Genomic DNA, 18,204 nt, shown 5'->3' on the forward strand with positions numbered 1-18,204 from the left:
CATTCTTTTTACTGCATATATAAGTGAAAGATTTGTTCTGAGTCCTGCACCAATGCAGCCCTCCTGCTGTTTTCATTGACTCTAAGCACAGCGTCTTTATTTTCCTTGCCTCATACACTCTCTTTAACCCTTCTATGTCTAAATTGTCCTCCTTACATCCTTACTTAACAGCTTTGAAATATAACATTTGATCGGGTTAAATATCCCACCTATGATGACCTCACAGTGTTAAAGTAAAAATACTGACTGTGGTGAAAAACTGCTTGCCAAGAATAGTTTGCTTCAGTTAATTGCATTCGTCAACTCATTATCCATCCAGCTGCCCAGTATACTTTTTACTGGCCCCGGGACAGAAGTTCACTGGGTTTGTTGAGTCTGAGTATCTCGAACAACTTTATGATGATCTGGTGCTCAAAGGTGGGAAATGCTGCACTCCACTTATCTGACAAATCCCATGTAAGCACAGTGAAATAGTCACACATGGTTGCCAGAGACAGACAAACACTGGAATCTATATTTATTTATTTATTTAAACATGAGTTAATTATATTCACTAGAAAAATGGATCTCATATTTAATTATTCAATCACAGAAATATTTCACATACGATTCACTGCAAGAGCATGTTTAACAGGTAGTTTTATCCAGAAGAGTCAGTAAAGATCTGAGATTGGATACAAACAACTTAGATATTTAAAAGAAAAAAATGCTTCAAGACTAAGAACTATAATTAACTGTAGTAAACTGGGACACTGATAAGAAATGATAAGACCAAGTCTTTATTGATAAATAATAATAACACTAAATAGAGCATATTTCAGATTTGATGCACCATTCTCCAAAATATATCTCTGACATTTTTATACTACAGTGTTTTGCTACCTTTGTACACATCCAACTGTGCCTTCAGTTTAACTCTGACCTGTCAAGGCATGGACAGACCCTAGGAATTTGGCAGTCGGTACTTCGGGCCCTGAGGGTCGAAGTGTGAGGCCTTTGTGCGTCAGACACATCCCACAAATGCTCAAGTGAACTTTTTGCATTTGTACTCAGGAAGCGAGGACTCCAAGAAATCACGTTTCCCAGTGGGATAAAAACCAAAAACACTACTTTATGATAACCAGATGACTGTTTTCCATGATCCATCAGTGGAACTATATCTGCTATAAACATTGACTGTATATAAATGATGTCACCCATTGCAGATTTTTTTTGTTTTTTTGGTGGGTGACTAGACACAAAAACACAATTAGTCCTAAATAGGAAGGTAAAGAATCTGTGTTACCCTTACAGGACAAATCTATGCATTTATTTGTATTTATTTGTATCTGCAGATTTAATAAACAGAAATATCTCTTATGCTTGGATATGTGAAAAGCCAGGTAACAAAAAATGGTTACAAATGCAATGCAGGTTAGTTTTCTTTCACTCTACATTAAACCCGATTAGGGTGGGCACCAAATGTTATTTTTTTTCTGCACCACCTCACTAAAACAATAGAGGATATAGTCACACCATGAAGCACATCCTTCTTTTTGTCCAGTTTTACTCTAAATGTGACAATACTTTAAAAAGTTAACATTATTCTATGTTAAACTAGCATTTGAGACCTTGAAATCAACCAAACAATGTTTATTGAGGTCACAAAAGAATTTAGTGGAAGGTTTATTTTTTTAATTCTCAGTTAATACAATCTTATTTCTTTTGGCAGCCAAGGGACTCGCCACCTGCTGGACATCAGAAGGAATGCAGGTTTATATCACTGCTGCGACTAATAACACCAAGCTACACTGTAGTTTCTATGTATTTTAATCGTTTTATTACAATGTGTACATTTTCATCAGGAAAACATTTAAAATGTAGCTGATTATTTCATTTGAAACTCTATATTTCAGTTGTTTGATCACTTCAGTGTTTAAGTATAGCAATCCTGTTCTGGAAACATACACAAGACTTCAGCTGTTCCCAACCTCAGTCCATTTGTATGCATGCAAACATTACTTCATATGTTCTACACATTAACAGATAATATCAAATGCAAACAGTCTATTGTCGAGAAATGTAATTACAGTTCAGTACAGCAAAGTCAGAGGACAAGCAACTTACTATAGCTTAAATACACCATTTATGTAGTTAGAAGGCCTTTACACAGTCAAAGCCAAAACCATTTTCCATCTCTCACAAGGATTAAGACTGTTTTAACAGACAAACGTGTTTAGTAACACTTCATTAGTCGATGAATTGTAAGATAGGATTTGCTGGAACGATCTTTGTGAGTTCACTGAATGAGAACTGGCGTCTTTATTTTAGCGTGCTCGTAGTCTTTGCAACGAGTTTTCGGTTTGATTTTCTCAAGCCGCAGCAATTATTCTCCACCCATCTTCTACTTATCTATCTGTGGTTACGTGAACTACCTTTGGATGCATTTCTGTTTTTACTACCATCTAAAACTGCACGTCAATGACATGCGCTGTATCTAAAAATGTTTAAACTGAGCGTTGGCTTCAGTGATTAGATTATCGTAGCTTGATTTATTTGGATTTTTATTGTTACTTTTATACCCTGTAACCTGTGTGTGAAAACTTGACTCATGCTTTATATGAGAGCAAAACTTGGTTAACACGGAGACAAGAAAAGATGCTGAGTTTGGTCATTGTTGCTCGAATTGTTTATTATGATTAAACATTACAGGGTTTAATCATAATAAACCTTTTTGACAGTTTTCCATTTGAAAAAGAAAGAAAGAAAGAAAGAAAGAAAGAAAGAAAAGAAAAAATATGTTTTTCCTTCATTTGTCTGTTATAATGGTGAATGTTTCAGATAAGATCAGTGAGTCTACAGGTACACTGTCCAATGTGCAGAGTGCTCTAAATGCTCTGTTATTTGGGATTTTTTGTTTGTTTGTTTGTTTGTTTCTCATCCCTCTTTGCTTTATACGTATAGACTGTATATAAAAGATGAGGACACCCATCGTGATGAGGGTCTTCACATCGCTGTCTTGGTGTTTTCAAACCAGATGTCATGAACATGGGGGGCAGATCTGATTTAAAACCTGGACAGTGCACGCTAGCACATTTACTCATTTAGTCACAAGGTTCAGTCATAAGGTATCCTGGACACTAATGGCAACTTTAATTTATGGAATATAAATCATAATGTATACAGAAGTAGTCAGAGAGCTGAGGGCCATTTTCCCATAGACTTAAACAGTTGGGTTTCTTTTTACAATTAAGAGGCCTGCCCTCTGCTGCCTGTTCTTTAAGTTTAAGGCACTCTTCCATATTGGCGTGAACTCAGAAATTGCATCCATCTTTAATATACAGTCTATGGCAGATGACCCCTTGATTGTTTGTTTGCCAGACAGCACAGTTGGCTTAAAGAGAGCTAAAAAGGGAGGCAGCACCAGGACCCAGTGTAAGATAAATGAGCATTACTTTTAAGCTATTTTAGCTGTTTTGAAGCTGCTCTACTAGAATCTAAGAATCAAGATATGGAGTTGGCAATGAGCATAATAAGTCCAATAAAATCTAATTTCTTGACTGAGTTGCATAAAGAGAAAATGATCACATTAACATTGGGAATATCAGTTTTCCACAGGGACCTGGGCTGAAAGCAGCTGTCACTGGTTATATATTTTACTACCTTTCCCAGGAAGCACGAGAGATAAGCTCAGATTATTTTTCTTTTCTCAGTCTCTGTTTATCTGTCCTGCTTTTTATAAAGTCAAAACCCAATGCACTGTGGGAAAGGTAAAAAGCAAAAATGAATGAATTTTCATGGCACGTTTGTTATTCAGTTTGGAGCTGAATGTACCGCTCCGTGATTTAAAACTTAAATATTGTTTAGGTAAAATCAGTTGGTGGACATACAGAAAGTAAAAAGAAAGCCAAAATTTTGTATTAAGTGTCTTTTTGTTTTCGACACATCTTAAAATTATAGCCCACACACCAGTGCTTTGTTAGGTTAATGTTAATGCTGTTCTGTTCTTTGGTTTTTTTAACCTTTTCTAGTGAATCCTGGGCCCAAACTGCCAGGACACCAACAACAACGACAGCAACAACAATCTTTTCTTGAGTCAGTAACAACCAAAGTCGCCCATGCAGCTGATGATGGAAAACCGTGACATTTGCACTGATAATGAACTCCTTTAATTATTATTGTAATCCTCAACAGATGCGTGATAACAGATACGCTGAGGAATTTTTATTTCCACATCATCGCTGCGTTATCTTTACTGCTTCGCCGCAGTCATCAATTTTATGTTGGCTATAAGTTTACTTTGCTGCGAGTTTAATCATTAAACTTTATTACACTCTGCTTCTATATTTACAGAACTGACTAATGAAACATTCAGCCAGGCAGCTGCAGTGATAGTGCAAAGCTAATGTGGGATTTTCTTTTTTTTATCATTTGACAATAACACTGAAAACCTGCAGGAAAAGCCTTTTTCAAACAAAGGTGATCCTCACATTTGCTGATGCTAATTGCTCCCCTCGTCACTCCAATCTGAAACAATACCCAAAAAGTGCAGAAACATTTTCCTTTTTTTTTTCTTTCTTTTGTATTTTGGCACAATCAATATGTAGCACCACCGAAAGTTCTGCCATGCAGTCTGTTTGGAGATAAATCCCCTACATCGGAGCATATTCATACAAACACGAGTCCTACTGGCATCTTAGCACCAGCTGGAGAAACAAGATTATCCTATCAGCAGTGCACAGAGTTTCTAACCCAGCTACGCTGCCAGTCCTTTATGTTAGAGAGAGCTCAAAGAGGGAGGGGGTGCAGAGTTAACCACGGGGTGATGAAGCAAAACTATTCTGGGCTCTGTGAGATACAGATTTGCAGACTAATCTCACTTTTCACTTTGGTCTTTGTGGTGTGAAAAGCTATGGCTTATCATTTTGGTAATTCGAGACAGGGGTTGATGCATTCCTTTTCTTCCCTGTTTCTTTCTCTCGTTCTCGTCCCATCTGTTATTGCTACTCTGATGCCGTGGCTGAAGTAAACTTTGTGTTTATCAAACGCAAGCAAACGCATTTTATGGTTTGATTTCACTTGCTTATTAGATGAGTGGGGTTTACAAAAGAAAGAATAGCAGGCTAAGAGTCACAAGTTACTTAAAAAACAAGAAGCTGGTGCACAGTCTTTTGAGAATCTTTCCGGATTGTCCAGAAATTCAGGTGAATAAGTGCTCCAGAAAGAATGAACCAAATGTTTAATCTCAGGTTTGATTGTTGGGTGGAGTGACTGCTTTTTTTCCCAGAATGCTACACTAAAACCAGAGAAAATGACACGCTCTGCATTCTCTCTCTTTCTCAAAGATCACAACCACAACTGTTATCTGGAAGTGTATGTGTGCCTTTCTTCTGCCATCTGGTACTTTAAAGCACATGTGTCTGAGGACTATTGGCCTAAAGTTCACGTGATACAAAGAAAACAGAACAAGTGCTCAAAAGACTCGTATCACATACCCGCACACACAGAAACAAGATAGCAAAAGAACTCAATTCAATGGTTTCCTTTTTGTTGCACAAGCTCAAGTACCGTTGGCCTCAGGTAGAGTGAGGCTTAAGAATGAAGTCCTTTAGTCATATAGTTCTACTAATAAGCACCAGTAGAATTCAGCTGGTCCTGCACCCCCACTGCTTCCCCCCTCGTCTTCAGTCCCTCAGGCTAGCAATTAACTGGTGGCAGTCCAGATCCCCTCGCAGTTCCAGCGGCCCCGGCAGCCTCAGGCCCGTCTTCTGATCCACACACCAGCATTTTCCCCGCTGGCCGTCACGTGCAGGGTGGCACTGCAAGCATAAAGACAAAGGCGTTATTCTAGTTCTGTAACAGTTTTTCTGGACTAACTGTGAGGCAGAGGAGACATACAGCTCTGCGGGTCATATCAACTTTATGGCGCAGTCCACGTTTGGTAAATTATTGCTTTGTTTTGACTGCATGGAATTTTAAAGAGAACCTATTCTGCTAATTTGTTCCTGCATATTTTTGTTTTTGGACTCTACAAGTCTTGCTAGGAGTGTAACAAGACTCATAAATGAAAAGATGACCTTCGTTGTGATATTTAAAGACATTCCCACTGTACCGAAATGTAATATCGCAGCTCCAGATTGAGATAATGCTGCTTACTTTGCTAAAAACACAATCACACATTACAGAAATTATACCCAGTGGATCCAAACAGAGTGTGAGAAGTGTTTGAAGCAGTTGAATTATTTTGCTAAAGCATTCCTTTTTTGAGCTTTCAACAGTTACTGTAATACTAAATTTATTGTGTGCGTTTGCACTTTTCCCATCACCAACACAGACGAGTTAACAATCTCAGAGCAACCCTGCCATGAAATGATTCCCAGTTGTCCCCAATGACCTGTGCTTTACTTCCCAATACGTTTTATCACAGCGCAGTTTTAGTTAAACAGTAAACAGATGCCTGCGAATCTGAGCAGAGAGAGATACTTTAGCCGTGTTACACAATCTGCACAGCTCAGACTTTTGATGACGGGTGCCTTAGCAGAGCTTGTCTTTTATCACTGACTCTGCGTCTGCTGCTTTGATTGCATGTGCAGCTCTATCAAGAGCTCAAGAGCAGCCCTATCTCCTCTCATTCTCCCTCACTCTTATCTGTACGCTTGCCCAATCTTTCAAAGGCAAAAAAATAAACTAACCCCCAAAAAAAGCAGGTAACTTCATCCAAGAACTAATTGCATCCATCGTAACAACAAAGTGATTACTGTCCAACAGTTTAGGGGAAACCGCTTTACACACAGTCTTGATTTCTGAGAGTAAATCACTTTCCATGTGAGCTTAGAACAATAGCGATCTTGGCATGACTGTGACAGTCTGCTTGGAGACACTTTTGTGTTGATTTAGACTGTATGTCATCAGCTGCAGGCATGTTTTGTGTCTTGGCGAGAAGATTGCTTATGTAGTTTGAAAGGAACTCTTTGAACTATAAAGATAGGCATTTTTATTGGTAACGGCTTCATGATTGAGATTCACAGTTCACCAGTTGACATGGTCAGATTGCGGTCTGCTCGGCATTTCACACTGAGTGAAAGCTGGAAAGTACAGACCTGTTTAGGGTGGAAATCTCCATTTTTGTCACAGTTGGGTATGGGGATCGTGAAGAGGTCATCGTGTGTGCGAGTATTCGATGCCAATCTGTCCAACGCTCTCTGGAGCTCGGCACGACACGGGGCCTGTAGGAGCAATAAGATTTGATTTGACGTTTAAAGACCAGCTGTCAACCACACATATAAACAGGCACTAAAAAATGGAAGAAAATTATTCTCTTTGCTCATTAAAATCATGGAAAAATCTCGAGCAAGTTTAGATTTACTTTTAAAAAGCATCACCCATCTTAAGTTACCATTGTAGTCAGTAATGAAAAGTGATGAGTAATGCCAAAAACACGATTTCAGAACACAGTGAAAAACATTTTGATTACTCACAAACTGCAGTTTGTGACTCAACCCATGAAAAGCTAAAACCCTGATTTGGCAGCTATCCTGTTAAGGTCGACTCCTAAGTTTTGAACGGCCTGTGCATGTCCCGTTCTGACCTCTTAAACGTGCTCATTTGCGAGTTCTTCGTAGAACATCGGCTTCTGTCAGTGCGCCCCAGGGCGGCTGTGGCTACAATGTAGCTGCCATCACCAGTGTGTGAATGTGTGGATGACCGGATGTGTAAAGCGCTTTGGGGTCCTTAGGGACTAAAACGCTATACAAATACAGGCCATTTACCATTCTGCATCAATAATCCCATGTTAAAGATTATCATGGGTCTCCACCTATTACTTATACCAAATAGTGGTGTCCCAACACAAAGGTGGTCCATCAGGAGCACGCCTGCATGTTTCTTAAATATTCAGAGGGTTGAGCACCATTGGTTTGTTCCCCAGGGTCAGACTGTCAGTGCCGAGTTCAGCATTCATCCGAACTGTGGCAATGACCACACCAGCACAGTCTAACCACCCACCCTGCTGACAGATCTGGCTGCCCTGCCTCTTCCTCCTCTTTTCCCAGAATAAAATGAAAACTAAGAAAACATGGCTGGGGTCCAGCGCAGGAAGTCGTCAGAACAGGCTTTCACAGGGAGTAATTTAAAGATGGTACCTGATTAAAGTGTTAACGGAGAAAACCTTGAAGGGGATAGGATTAAAATGTTGTCGTTTTTTTTGCGGTTGAAGTCGCACAGCGTTATATCTGAGTGCACAGAAGACACTGATTATGAAAAAGCAGCTTTAAATAAGCCGGTGTGTTTGTACTCAGCATCTGACCCTGAGAAATGTGAACTCAAGCTCTAAATGTGTTATTTCTGTGCGTCGATGTTCCACATGTCTGTGCGAAATGAATGCACTGAATAACGTGCCTGTGACGGATTAGGATCCAGGTTTGAACAGCTAATGAAAATATGCACGTGTACTTTCATTCACAAGACCAAATGTTCCAGCCTGTAAATAACTAATTTGTTCAATTTATAACCTGCCTGTTACATGCTTGTGACTCTGGAACTGTAAAGCCGTAATGTAAAACACCTGCTGGATTCAGGCATTTCGCTGCAGCGGAGATCGTCTGGGTTTCTTGTTTTTTCTGTGAAACGTAAGAAATGCCCGAGGATCATTTCTCTCACCAGGATCGCTTTGGCGTCTTCTCTGGCGTTGTTGCTTCTCAGGTTTGTGGATTTTGGAGGGTGCCGGGCCAGGGTCTTCTGTATGCACCGCTTGTCCTGTGGACTGCACCGGATATTGCTGTTGTTCGGGTGTTCGGGAGTCATCTCTTCCTGCCTGTCCATAGCTAAACAACAAGAAGTAAAACTTTAGATCTTCAAATTCAAACAAGCGTTTTATGAATCCTTGAAATAAATGTGTTTAAAAAAAATGCTATTCACAGCAGGTTTATAAAATACTTTTCTAGAGGTCTTCTTATTTACTGGCAGTTCCTTTATGGGGGCATGAACCTAACTGTACAGAAGGAGCTCCAGAAAGTTAAATTGTGCGTTCCTTGACGACTTCAAATACCTTATTTTGTCTTACCAACAGTCCAAAATGTATTTTAGTGAAAGTTTACTTCAGGAATGGCAGTGAAAGCTAATAATTTCTCATTTAAATGATAAAAGTGTGAAGTGAAGCATCTAACTGTTCTGTTCTAATAGTCCTCCTCGTTCTTCAACGGACAGCCAACAGTGTGGTGAATGTAGGCTAAAAACGAGGCCAGGTTAACTGCAAGGACACGCAGCCTTGTTCCTGCCTGTTTGTATGAAGGGGGTCTGTGCCACCTTTGCATCTCCATCATCCTGCAGTATGAGCCCAGCAGGCAACCAGCTGCTTCCTGAGGAAATGCCCCCCTGCCTCGTCATTCTCCACCTCTCCACAACAACCGCAGTCCGCACCAGATGGAGGTTGTTTGAGAGTATTTGCACTGTCACAAGCTTTTGGGGGCACGAGAAGGGCGAAGTAAAGAATAAAATGTTAAAGTCTCGGTTCTCATGCATCTTGCCTTTCACCTGTGGCGTTTAAGGCTTGGCAGCGCTTTGGACTTTGTGCTCATAATCCATGGCTTTCTTACAAATTGGCACTGGAATCAAAGGACTTCAAAGTGTAGTTTTACAATTTTTAAACTGGTCTTTCTCTGATCACTGAACCAGATCTGAGCTCTGGTTAATATCACTGATCACTGGCAGGCATCCAGCTAACTGCTCCTGGCATAGACAGTGAAACAAGGGTTTGTAGCCTCCTTAATCTTGTGCAACATGCAGCCTTTTCTCAGGTGCATAAAGGCTCAAATACAGAAACCTTTCCTTTGTAGTTCAGACTCTTAAACATGTCCTGGAATGCCCCTTTAAGGATCCCGGGCCACTTCCTGGGGATGATTAGAGGGTTTTACAACTTGATCGGTGACCGTGTTTCTCTAAACCTCACGAAAGGTCATGTTGCTTTGTTTGTCTGGGGTGGAAGTATATCTCAGCTGTTTATATTTTTAGTCTCTTTGCTGTTAAACCTTGCTCATCAGCACTTTCTTCCACAAGAGCCATCGGGGTTTCATCTGTTTCCTAGTTGTTCTTTCTCCTCTTTTGCCGGTTCAGACTTTTTCCGACTCCACGTAGAGCGAGCCAAAGTGGGTCAGGGGTGGCATGTCCTGTTTGCTACCACTTCTGTTTTTCCATGGAGGAAGTCGCCACTTCTCTGTGTGGTTTCATCGGATTTGGATCGCCAGCTCTTGGCATCTAAATATCATTCCTTCAGGGCATTGTCAGGCCTACACTGACACATTTGCGGCGCATTGTTAGTCACAGGTGCACAGCAGAGATAAAGGAAGTTCTGGAGTGAGCAGACAATCACACTCAGAATCAGGGACCAGGTACATTTTAATTAACCAAAGCTGAGACTGTAATCAGTTCAAACAGACACCCTCACCTGTTTGTTAATCAGCAGATTTAGGTCATCGTCAACTAGTCATTGTGATAAGTTAGCAGAACGATAACGCAGCTTCTGACTCGGAGTATTTAGCAGACAAACTCAAAAGCTCTTACACAATAAACTGCATTGCTTGCTCAACCTAGCTTTTACATAAATATTTGTCTTCGCGTTGCTGCCAACGTCTTCGTCATAGTGAGCGTGACGTGCCGAGGGGCATCATTCATCGCTAGAAAAGAAAAACCCCACTTTACACAAGTTCGTCTCAGTACGTTATTTAATCCACATCATAACAAGTCCAGGCCACATGTGTCTGTTTATATATGTGCCTTCTCTCTGCAGACTGTAGAACAGTGACACGAAGGGGTCATCAGATTACAGATTCCACTGTTAGTGGCTTTTAAGGCTGAGGCTGTGAAGCCCAAAGACAAATGTTCTCCCCAAATAAATATTTGGTTATTCTCAGACTGCTTTCCACTCGTTTATACTTCTCCTAACTTGGATCTCAGATTGAAGATCGTCCATTACGAGACATTTGTACAAAAACATGACATACAGCCTTTTACAGATTATTCATTCGTGCTCTACTGGATACAGATGCTGTGAATATGTTTAAGGTGAGGCTAGAAAGGTTTGAAAAGCTGAAAACATCATATCAAGCACTTTTCTGAAAGCGCATGGAGATCACTTTGGAGGACAGCATATTCACAAATGAGATGTTTTGGTGGACACACCCTGAAGAGGAGCAGCTATAAAATGTATTTGCTACTTATAGAGTGCCACACGGTTGCTGTTCTTTTGTAGGCCAACCCAGAGGTTCACATTGTGCTGGTGGCTGAAACAAAAAGCCAATGGGATTTTTACTTAGGCTTACTGGATTATTGCAAAAAAATAAGCTCTTGGAAAAAACATTGTGTCCAAACTTTTGACTGGATCCGTACTTGGACAATATATTTTTCAACTGTGTGAAATTAATCACAGAAATGCTTAAGTTAGCCATAAATGATCCACATCGCTCTCTATATTGAATGGTACAGAAACACCATTGACATGTTAGCGGCTCTCATGATTCTAGTAATGTATTTAACAATGCTCTTAAATGCATCTGTCCATTTCTGACACTTTTCTGGCAAGTCTGGTTTATGGGAGTAGCAGTCTAAGCAGACATGCACAAACCATCCTCTTCCCAAACAGCTCTTGCAGGCTTGTGGGTGTCATACTGAGGCATTCCCAAGCCAGCTGAGAGACATCATCTTTCCAACATGTTCTGGGTCGGCCCCAGGACCTCCTCCCAGTTGGACATGCCCAAACCAAATCACCTAAGAGTCATCCAGGAGGCACACGAACCTGCTCAACTGGCTTCTTCTGATCCAGAAAAGCAGTGATCCCCTCCTGAATGACCGAGCTTAAATGAACTTTTTTGTTTGAGTGCTTAAAAAGCTAAAGTTCTTCTCTTTTGTTGAGTTACAGCGAGAGCCACAGCTCATCAGCCTCAGGCCTTTCCTGTTCTGACACATTATGTTTTATTTATGTCCAAACATTGTGGATTAGTTTGATTTAAACATAAAACTTAAAATGACACCTGATAGAATAGCTTATATTGCGCTGACAACAGCTAATGTCTTTTGAAACAAATGGTCTTCGGGGAGTCTTCTTTTCCCAAATGTTTGGTGACACTTTTATGTGCTTTTTCCCCCCTTCCCTGCAAGCGATTCTGGCAGCAAACTGAACTCATCTAGGCTTACTACCAACTGACTGCTCTTTTTGGTCAACACTGGACACTGCCAGAGTATCAGTATCAGACGCTCGGTTTCCAGGCAGAAGATTTCTTTGAATCTGTTAATCATCAGCTCGAATCTAACACAGCACCAGTAACTGTGTTCAGGGCTGCTGTCAGGGCCAATGAAAATGTTGGACCGTGCTATAGGGTAATTTGTCAAAGGAAAGGTTGAAAGAACGTTAAATCAACACTAAATCACAAAAGCAGAAACCTGCTGCTACTACACGGCCTGCTGCTGCTCAGCGGATGTCAAAACAGACATCCCAGTCTTTAGAAACCAATTAGGAGCAATAAACCTGTAAAATTAAAAATGCCTGCTTGATTATATACTGGCTGCTCTTTAGGAGCTAGCAGAAAAAAGTGCATAATTAGAAACAGAACTCAGAAACTATAACTATAAGGCTCATTTACAGGTTCAAAGCAGCTTTTCATGATTCAAAATCTTATACTTATGCAGCCCCAGTTCATCTTCTGGCTCAAACACACTGATTAGGCTCCTAATGGCAGATGCCTTGATCGGCTGACCCTCACAGACAACAGATTTGAACAGCAGGGCGTGAAGCTTCTGTTCTCACAGCCAGAGGTTTGCGTCTGAGATTACCTTGTAAGGATATCCCCTCTCACTGACGGCAAACCGATCCGAGAAAAACTGTCTGCAACTGAGTGTTTAGAGCAGTATGAAGCCTGAGCTTTGACCCACATGGTTTGCGTTTACGCACGCTGACCTCATTATTTGAAACTTTAACCGTGTTTAGTGTGAGAATCCTCCGTTATAACAATATAGACATGACAGAAAACAAGGAAAAGCATAATAGGTCCCCTTCAGTCCAATACTCCATTCTACAGCCTAAACCTCTTATAAGCCAGATGTAACACACACACACGAGTAAAGGATAGGGCTGAACCTTTTCCAGATGGATCATCATCAGGATAAACATTATCCTTGAACCTGTGTCAAACTTTTGGATCAAAGCATTGTTCAGCGATGAAAATGAAGCTTGTTTTTCAGAAACAGGGGCTCACCGGCCCCTCTAAGTTTCTCGTGTTTTCAGGAAGGAATTCTGTTTTTAATCGAGATGAAGACAGAACCTGAATCTGAATTCATGTCTGTTATATAAACTCAGCCGATGTGGATCTGTCAGTAAGATATCTCTGGAGCCAGATTTTGTTGCTGTTTGTTTTGCAGATTCATTTGCTTACAGATTTGTGAGTAAATTCTGTCACAGAGAGCAGTAATCCTTGCTGAGTTTATGCATTAATGGTGCTTTGTGGTGAATAGAGGGAACCCTGCATCTACAGTGAACTAGGTCAAACTATTCTGGGTTACTCCATTAGATTGATTGTAAGCTGAATATTCTTACATTCAGAGTGATTCCCTCCCCTGTGCGAAGACAGGAAATGAAATCAAACATTGGTGATTACAGCTGAGGAATCGCACTTTTTTTTAATCTCTTAATATCAAGACTGTTGCCGGTGAGGCGTTTAGTTTGATTCACATCTACAGGTCAGGATGTGGACCCCTAATCCTAAACTCAGTGCTTCCTAAGTGACCTAGTGGAAGTTAAGAGGTGAAAATGTAGTCAAAGGGTGCATACCTACACCAAGGCCAACTGAAATTTAAAATTTAAAGATTTATTTAGTGTATATATTGAATTCCTGGATTCCGAAGAACATCTGGGCCCAGATTAGAGTGTAATATTGTCTTGAGAACTTTAAGACAATAACTCCCAGTGTCAGTTTGATATGTGTTTTTTTTTCATGAAGCTATGAAACCAAATGTCCAATTTTGTTCTACCTTGAAGTGGTGAAAATCTTTCCAAAAATTCCTGGATCCAAATCTGGATCGACTCCCAGGGACTCCATTTAACCTGGGCCAAGCCCCACCTGGGGCAAAAATGTTCATGCAGATCCATCCATAACTCTCCGAGCAGTTCTGCTAACAAACAAACCAAGCCAGTCACATGTCCTCCTTGAAGGAGGTAAAATGTCCATTTGTTCTCAAGAGATGGAGCTAAAGTATTTTTCTTACTGAACTTCTGGCTCACACTTAAATCACAGCCCGTGAGGATTCACTCGCCTCAGATTAAGGATGTGTCATGGCCGGGACAGAGTTGGGTTGTTTGTGTATCTCTCGGCTCCAACTCTGGAGGGGGGTCCCTGCCCCACAGAGAACAGCAATTAGCTAATCGCATTTACGGCTGCACAAGAGCCCCAGCTGTACAAATGCACCGCACAACCCAAAGAAAGCAAATATGAAATGACATCTGCCGAGAGAACTTTAAGAAAGCACATCTTTAATAACCAGTTCGGAGCTCCCAAATTGTGCTGGGAGAAAAAATCTAGGTTAGCATGCTGCTTTCATAAAGGCCTATGTGCGTCACAGTAAATTGGACATAGTCGAACAGAGTCTGGCTCCACCGACTGCTTCATTCATGCAACTCCCTCTGTGCCTGTAGGTGTAAGACTTTTCATATCTGACATCTGTATCAGTTTGTAAATAATATCCGTTTCACTGCGAGAGGGAAGCGTCTGAATACCCGACACCGGGGCAGACCCAGCAGGAATGCGGGAACAGATGCCAGCACACGCTTGATGATTTATTCTAAGTATTAAGATTGAGAGGGATCCTGAGAAAGGAATATTAAGAAGCACTAAAGCTGCCTTAGACTTTGACATGCGGCACAGGATACTGTTGTTGCTATGGAAATTCAGTTTAGGAAGAGAGAAACGGGCAGATAGCTCATAATTCTTCACAGCCTGATTTAATATGTTACTTTTCCTAAACACGAGGCAGCACCAGCCAGCAGCTGCAGGGCTGTGACTACCAGCGTGAACACCCTAAATTCACTTCAGTACGCTGTTAGGATGTGCCTGCATCCCAGGGTCCTTTTATTGCGAATTCTCTAGGTTTTTACAATCCCTCTTTCTATTTTTATCTGGCATGTTCACTGTTGCTAGGAGTGGGGCAGTGTCAGACATGTATTCAGGAGATGCACCCCCTTGTTTAATAATGCATAAGTACGGTGAATGCACCACAAAGGAAATCTAGAGCTTTTTTGCCTCTCCCCGGTGCCTCTCTGATCGTCTCCCGTCTGCCACGGTTTACATTAAACATTCTCATACAGTAGATCTGAGCTGCTGCCAGCAGAATTGATTTACAGTGAGATTTATCAGGCAGAGCTTCCCTGCTTTGTTATGACAGACCTCGGGGATGAGAAAAAGCATCAAGGCAAACGATATCCAGCGCTCGGATTACAGAAAACCCCCAAAACAAAACTTTTCCAAAATGTTCCAACCCGCCAAGTCCCCTCCGTGTGCTACAGCTCAGCTAACTGGACAATGCAGCATCGGAGAGATTCAGGGAGAACATTCTGCAAGATAAACGGGTGTGGACCCAAACAGCTCTCCTTTTATATCAAGCTCAACACAGCTTTCCTCTTCTTTCTGATTCCGTTCAGTCACGCTATGTGCCGGGCTAACCTATGCTGGCCCTGCGCAGAGAGCAGAAGGCTCTAATTTCAGCTCTGGCAGCAACAGTGCCGATGAGCTCATCCTCACGAAGGAGCTGGACACGGTGGGCGATGCGCTCGAGGGCTCGTTCGGGCAAGAGAGGAGGTGGGGTGCTCCCAGGGCCAGGAGAAACAGATGCTGCAATGACAATGAGCGTCCTGCGAGTTTTACACTGACTAAAGCCCGTCCAGGTCTTTGGAAGACTATCCTACTACTATTACCAGAAAATGTCTGGGAGCATGTGTGCGGCAGATAATCTGGAACAAATAAAAGAGCCGCCACCTTATAACAGTTGTCTTAAATGATTTAATGGAAATCAGCACCACTCCCTTTGTGGAGACAAGCAGTTAGAGTCTAGTTAGGAAGAAGCTGATGTTAATGCAGTGAACTGGAACTGGATATGCAGATCCAGCATTAGACATCCCACTGTGTGAAAGTGGAAACAGACTTTGGAAGAGGAATGCAATAACAGAAAAGGAGAGCTGGGCCAGAAGAGTGTGATAGAGACATCAGCAGCAGAAGAAGAAGAGTTAGAGATTTGCAGCAGCAGCGGGAGGAGGAGGAGGATCAGGGGTATCCATGAAAGAGCACCACGTAAATTACTGATTGCAGAGAGCTCTAATAGCTCCAGACTGGCCACACTCCATTACAGTCATTTCATACAGCAGCTTTTATTACCTCCTCCCATTACAAACACACACAGATTCACTGGGACACACACACACACACACTGAGACTCTCACATTTCCAGCATCACCACAGTCCATTTCACTGCCTGCACTTCACCTGCAGGACCTCACTTAAACATGGCATACGCGAGTTCTGCTGATAAGAAGAAAATTTGCAGGATGCCTTCAGTAAACTTTGTGCAGCGTGCAGCACACGCACACCCTGGTGCTCTGCATCTTTCAGCAGGGCTCCCTTTCACAGCGAGCGGCCGCAGGACAGCGGCGGGACTGTGTGCGCTCTCCCATCAGGATCTGGTGCGTGTGCATGCTCTGCTTCAGGGCTTAGCTGAGATTAGGGTAAACAAGCAGCACATTGTCACCCCCCCAACTCTGCCCGGATCAGGTAAAAAAAAGGTCCGGGGAGCACAGAGAGAAAACATTCTGGTCTGCAGAGACGCCGCTTCAGCTTTGGACAGATCACTTTTGGCACCAAATGAGAGAAAGACCTTTGCCGCTTTGAGCGTAACTAAACAAGAAGAAGAAGAGCCCGGTTTCACTCTCACCTGAGTTCTCCTCCACCTCCCTCTCATCAGTGCAGATCCCCTGGCCATGCATCAGTGAGTGCAGCGGCCTCTCCACGCCCCTCGGCGGGTAGCAGCGGAGGCCCGTGCCACATCGGGGTGAGTAAACGCCACAGTGGGCTCCTTTAGGCAGGGCACAGGTGGGGCAGCAGCCGCAGCCGGGCTCCCGCACCGTTTCCTCGCAGCCTTCAGGCAGACGGCAGCTGGCCAGGCGCTCCTCTGAGCAAACGGGGCAGCGAATGGCCTGGTCTGACAAGCACAGTGCCGCCAACGACAGGGCGCCAAACACCCACAGGCCCCAGCAGGACGGAGCTACTGCCACGCCACCTCCACGCACCATGGCAGTCCCGGCACCTGCACGCAATCCTTTGCCCTTGTGTATAGTCACTTTGGCCGCCTCCTCTTCTGAATGTGGTGCAGCTTATAATCACTTTGAGAAGAGGTTTGAGAGGAACGCTTTGTCCCAGAAGGTCTTTGATATTTTCAGCTGGTTAGTGTTTCAAATGCAGGCACACAATGCCTCTGCTGTACTGCTTCTCCGTTGCTCTGATTCAATTTCACACCGCAGAAATTGGAGCCTGCTCTTGATGCACTCAGCTCGTGGGTGATGAGAACAAGTTTTGGGGTTTTTGGGGGGGTTTCTTTTTTGTTAAGGTGGAACAAGCGGGAAGGATATCCGCCGGCGTGTTCAGGTGAGGCTTGCTCTGTCTTCGAGTCCGAGTCCCGATGCTCGCCCGCGCTCTGCCGAAACACCAAAAAATCTGGTCTACAAGTGTCCAAATGCAAAGCCAGTCAGCGAAAGGCCGTGTTTTTGGTAACAGCTGCAGTTTCCTCTTGCTGGTGTGCAGTGCAAAGGACTCGCTCCTGAGAATGGCTCAACACGAGTGGCTCTCCTTGGACTTTATACTGGCCCATGGACACGCCTCTTTCTACAGTGAGAGAGGAGCTGAAAGGCAGAGCAGAGAAAAGCCAGACTAAAGCTCTCTCCCTCTGTCTCCCTCTCGCACTCAGGCACACAAACTTATATACACTCTCCCTCACTTACTTGTCCTCTCTCAATCCTGAGTGCCCTGAGAGGAGAGGGAAAAAAGAGCCCAATCGCCTTTTCACTTGTTCACACAGAGAAAATCACTCTGTTCTCTCTCCCTGCAGCCCACCCTTATCTCAGCCACTCTCAAATATTGATTTCTTTTTTTTTCCTTTTTTTAAAAAAGATAAAACCATTTACGTCCAGGAAAAAAGAAG

The 18,204-nt window shown here is 42.6% G+C and overlaps 1 protein-coding gene across 1 annotated transcript; it reads right to left on the minus strand.

Annotated features, from left to right (window-relative positions):
• Positions 1-1,793: 1,793 nt before the first annotated feature.
• On the minus strand, positions 1,794-18,116 carry LOC146384825 (insulin-like growth factor-binding protein 4). Its single transcript, XM_084930225.1, has 4 exons — positions 16,942-18,116; positions 8,638-8,801; positions 7,080-7,205; positions 1,794-5,798 (listed from the first exon to the last, which is right to left on the minus strand). Exons 1-4 carry the CDS (start codon positions 17,297-17,299, stop codon positions 5,664-5,666), a joined length of 783 nt encoding a protein of 260 aa, XP_084786351.1. The 5' UTR covers positions 17,300-18,116; the 3' UTR covers positions 1,794-5,663.
• Between the last annotated feature and the right edge of the window lie 88 nt (positions 18,117-18,204).

The sequence above is a fragment of the Perissodus microlepis genome, chromosome 6 (genome assembly GCF_051167445.1).
Source record: "Perissodus microlepis isolate ML-2025 ecotype Zambia chromosome 6, ASM5116744v1, whole genome shotgun sequence".
NCBI classification, from domain to species: domain Eukaryota; kingdom Metazoa; phylum Chordata; class Actinopteri; order Cichliformes; family Cichlidae; genus Perissodus; species Perissodus microlepis.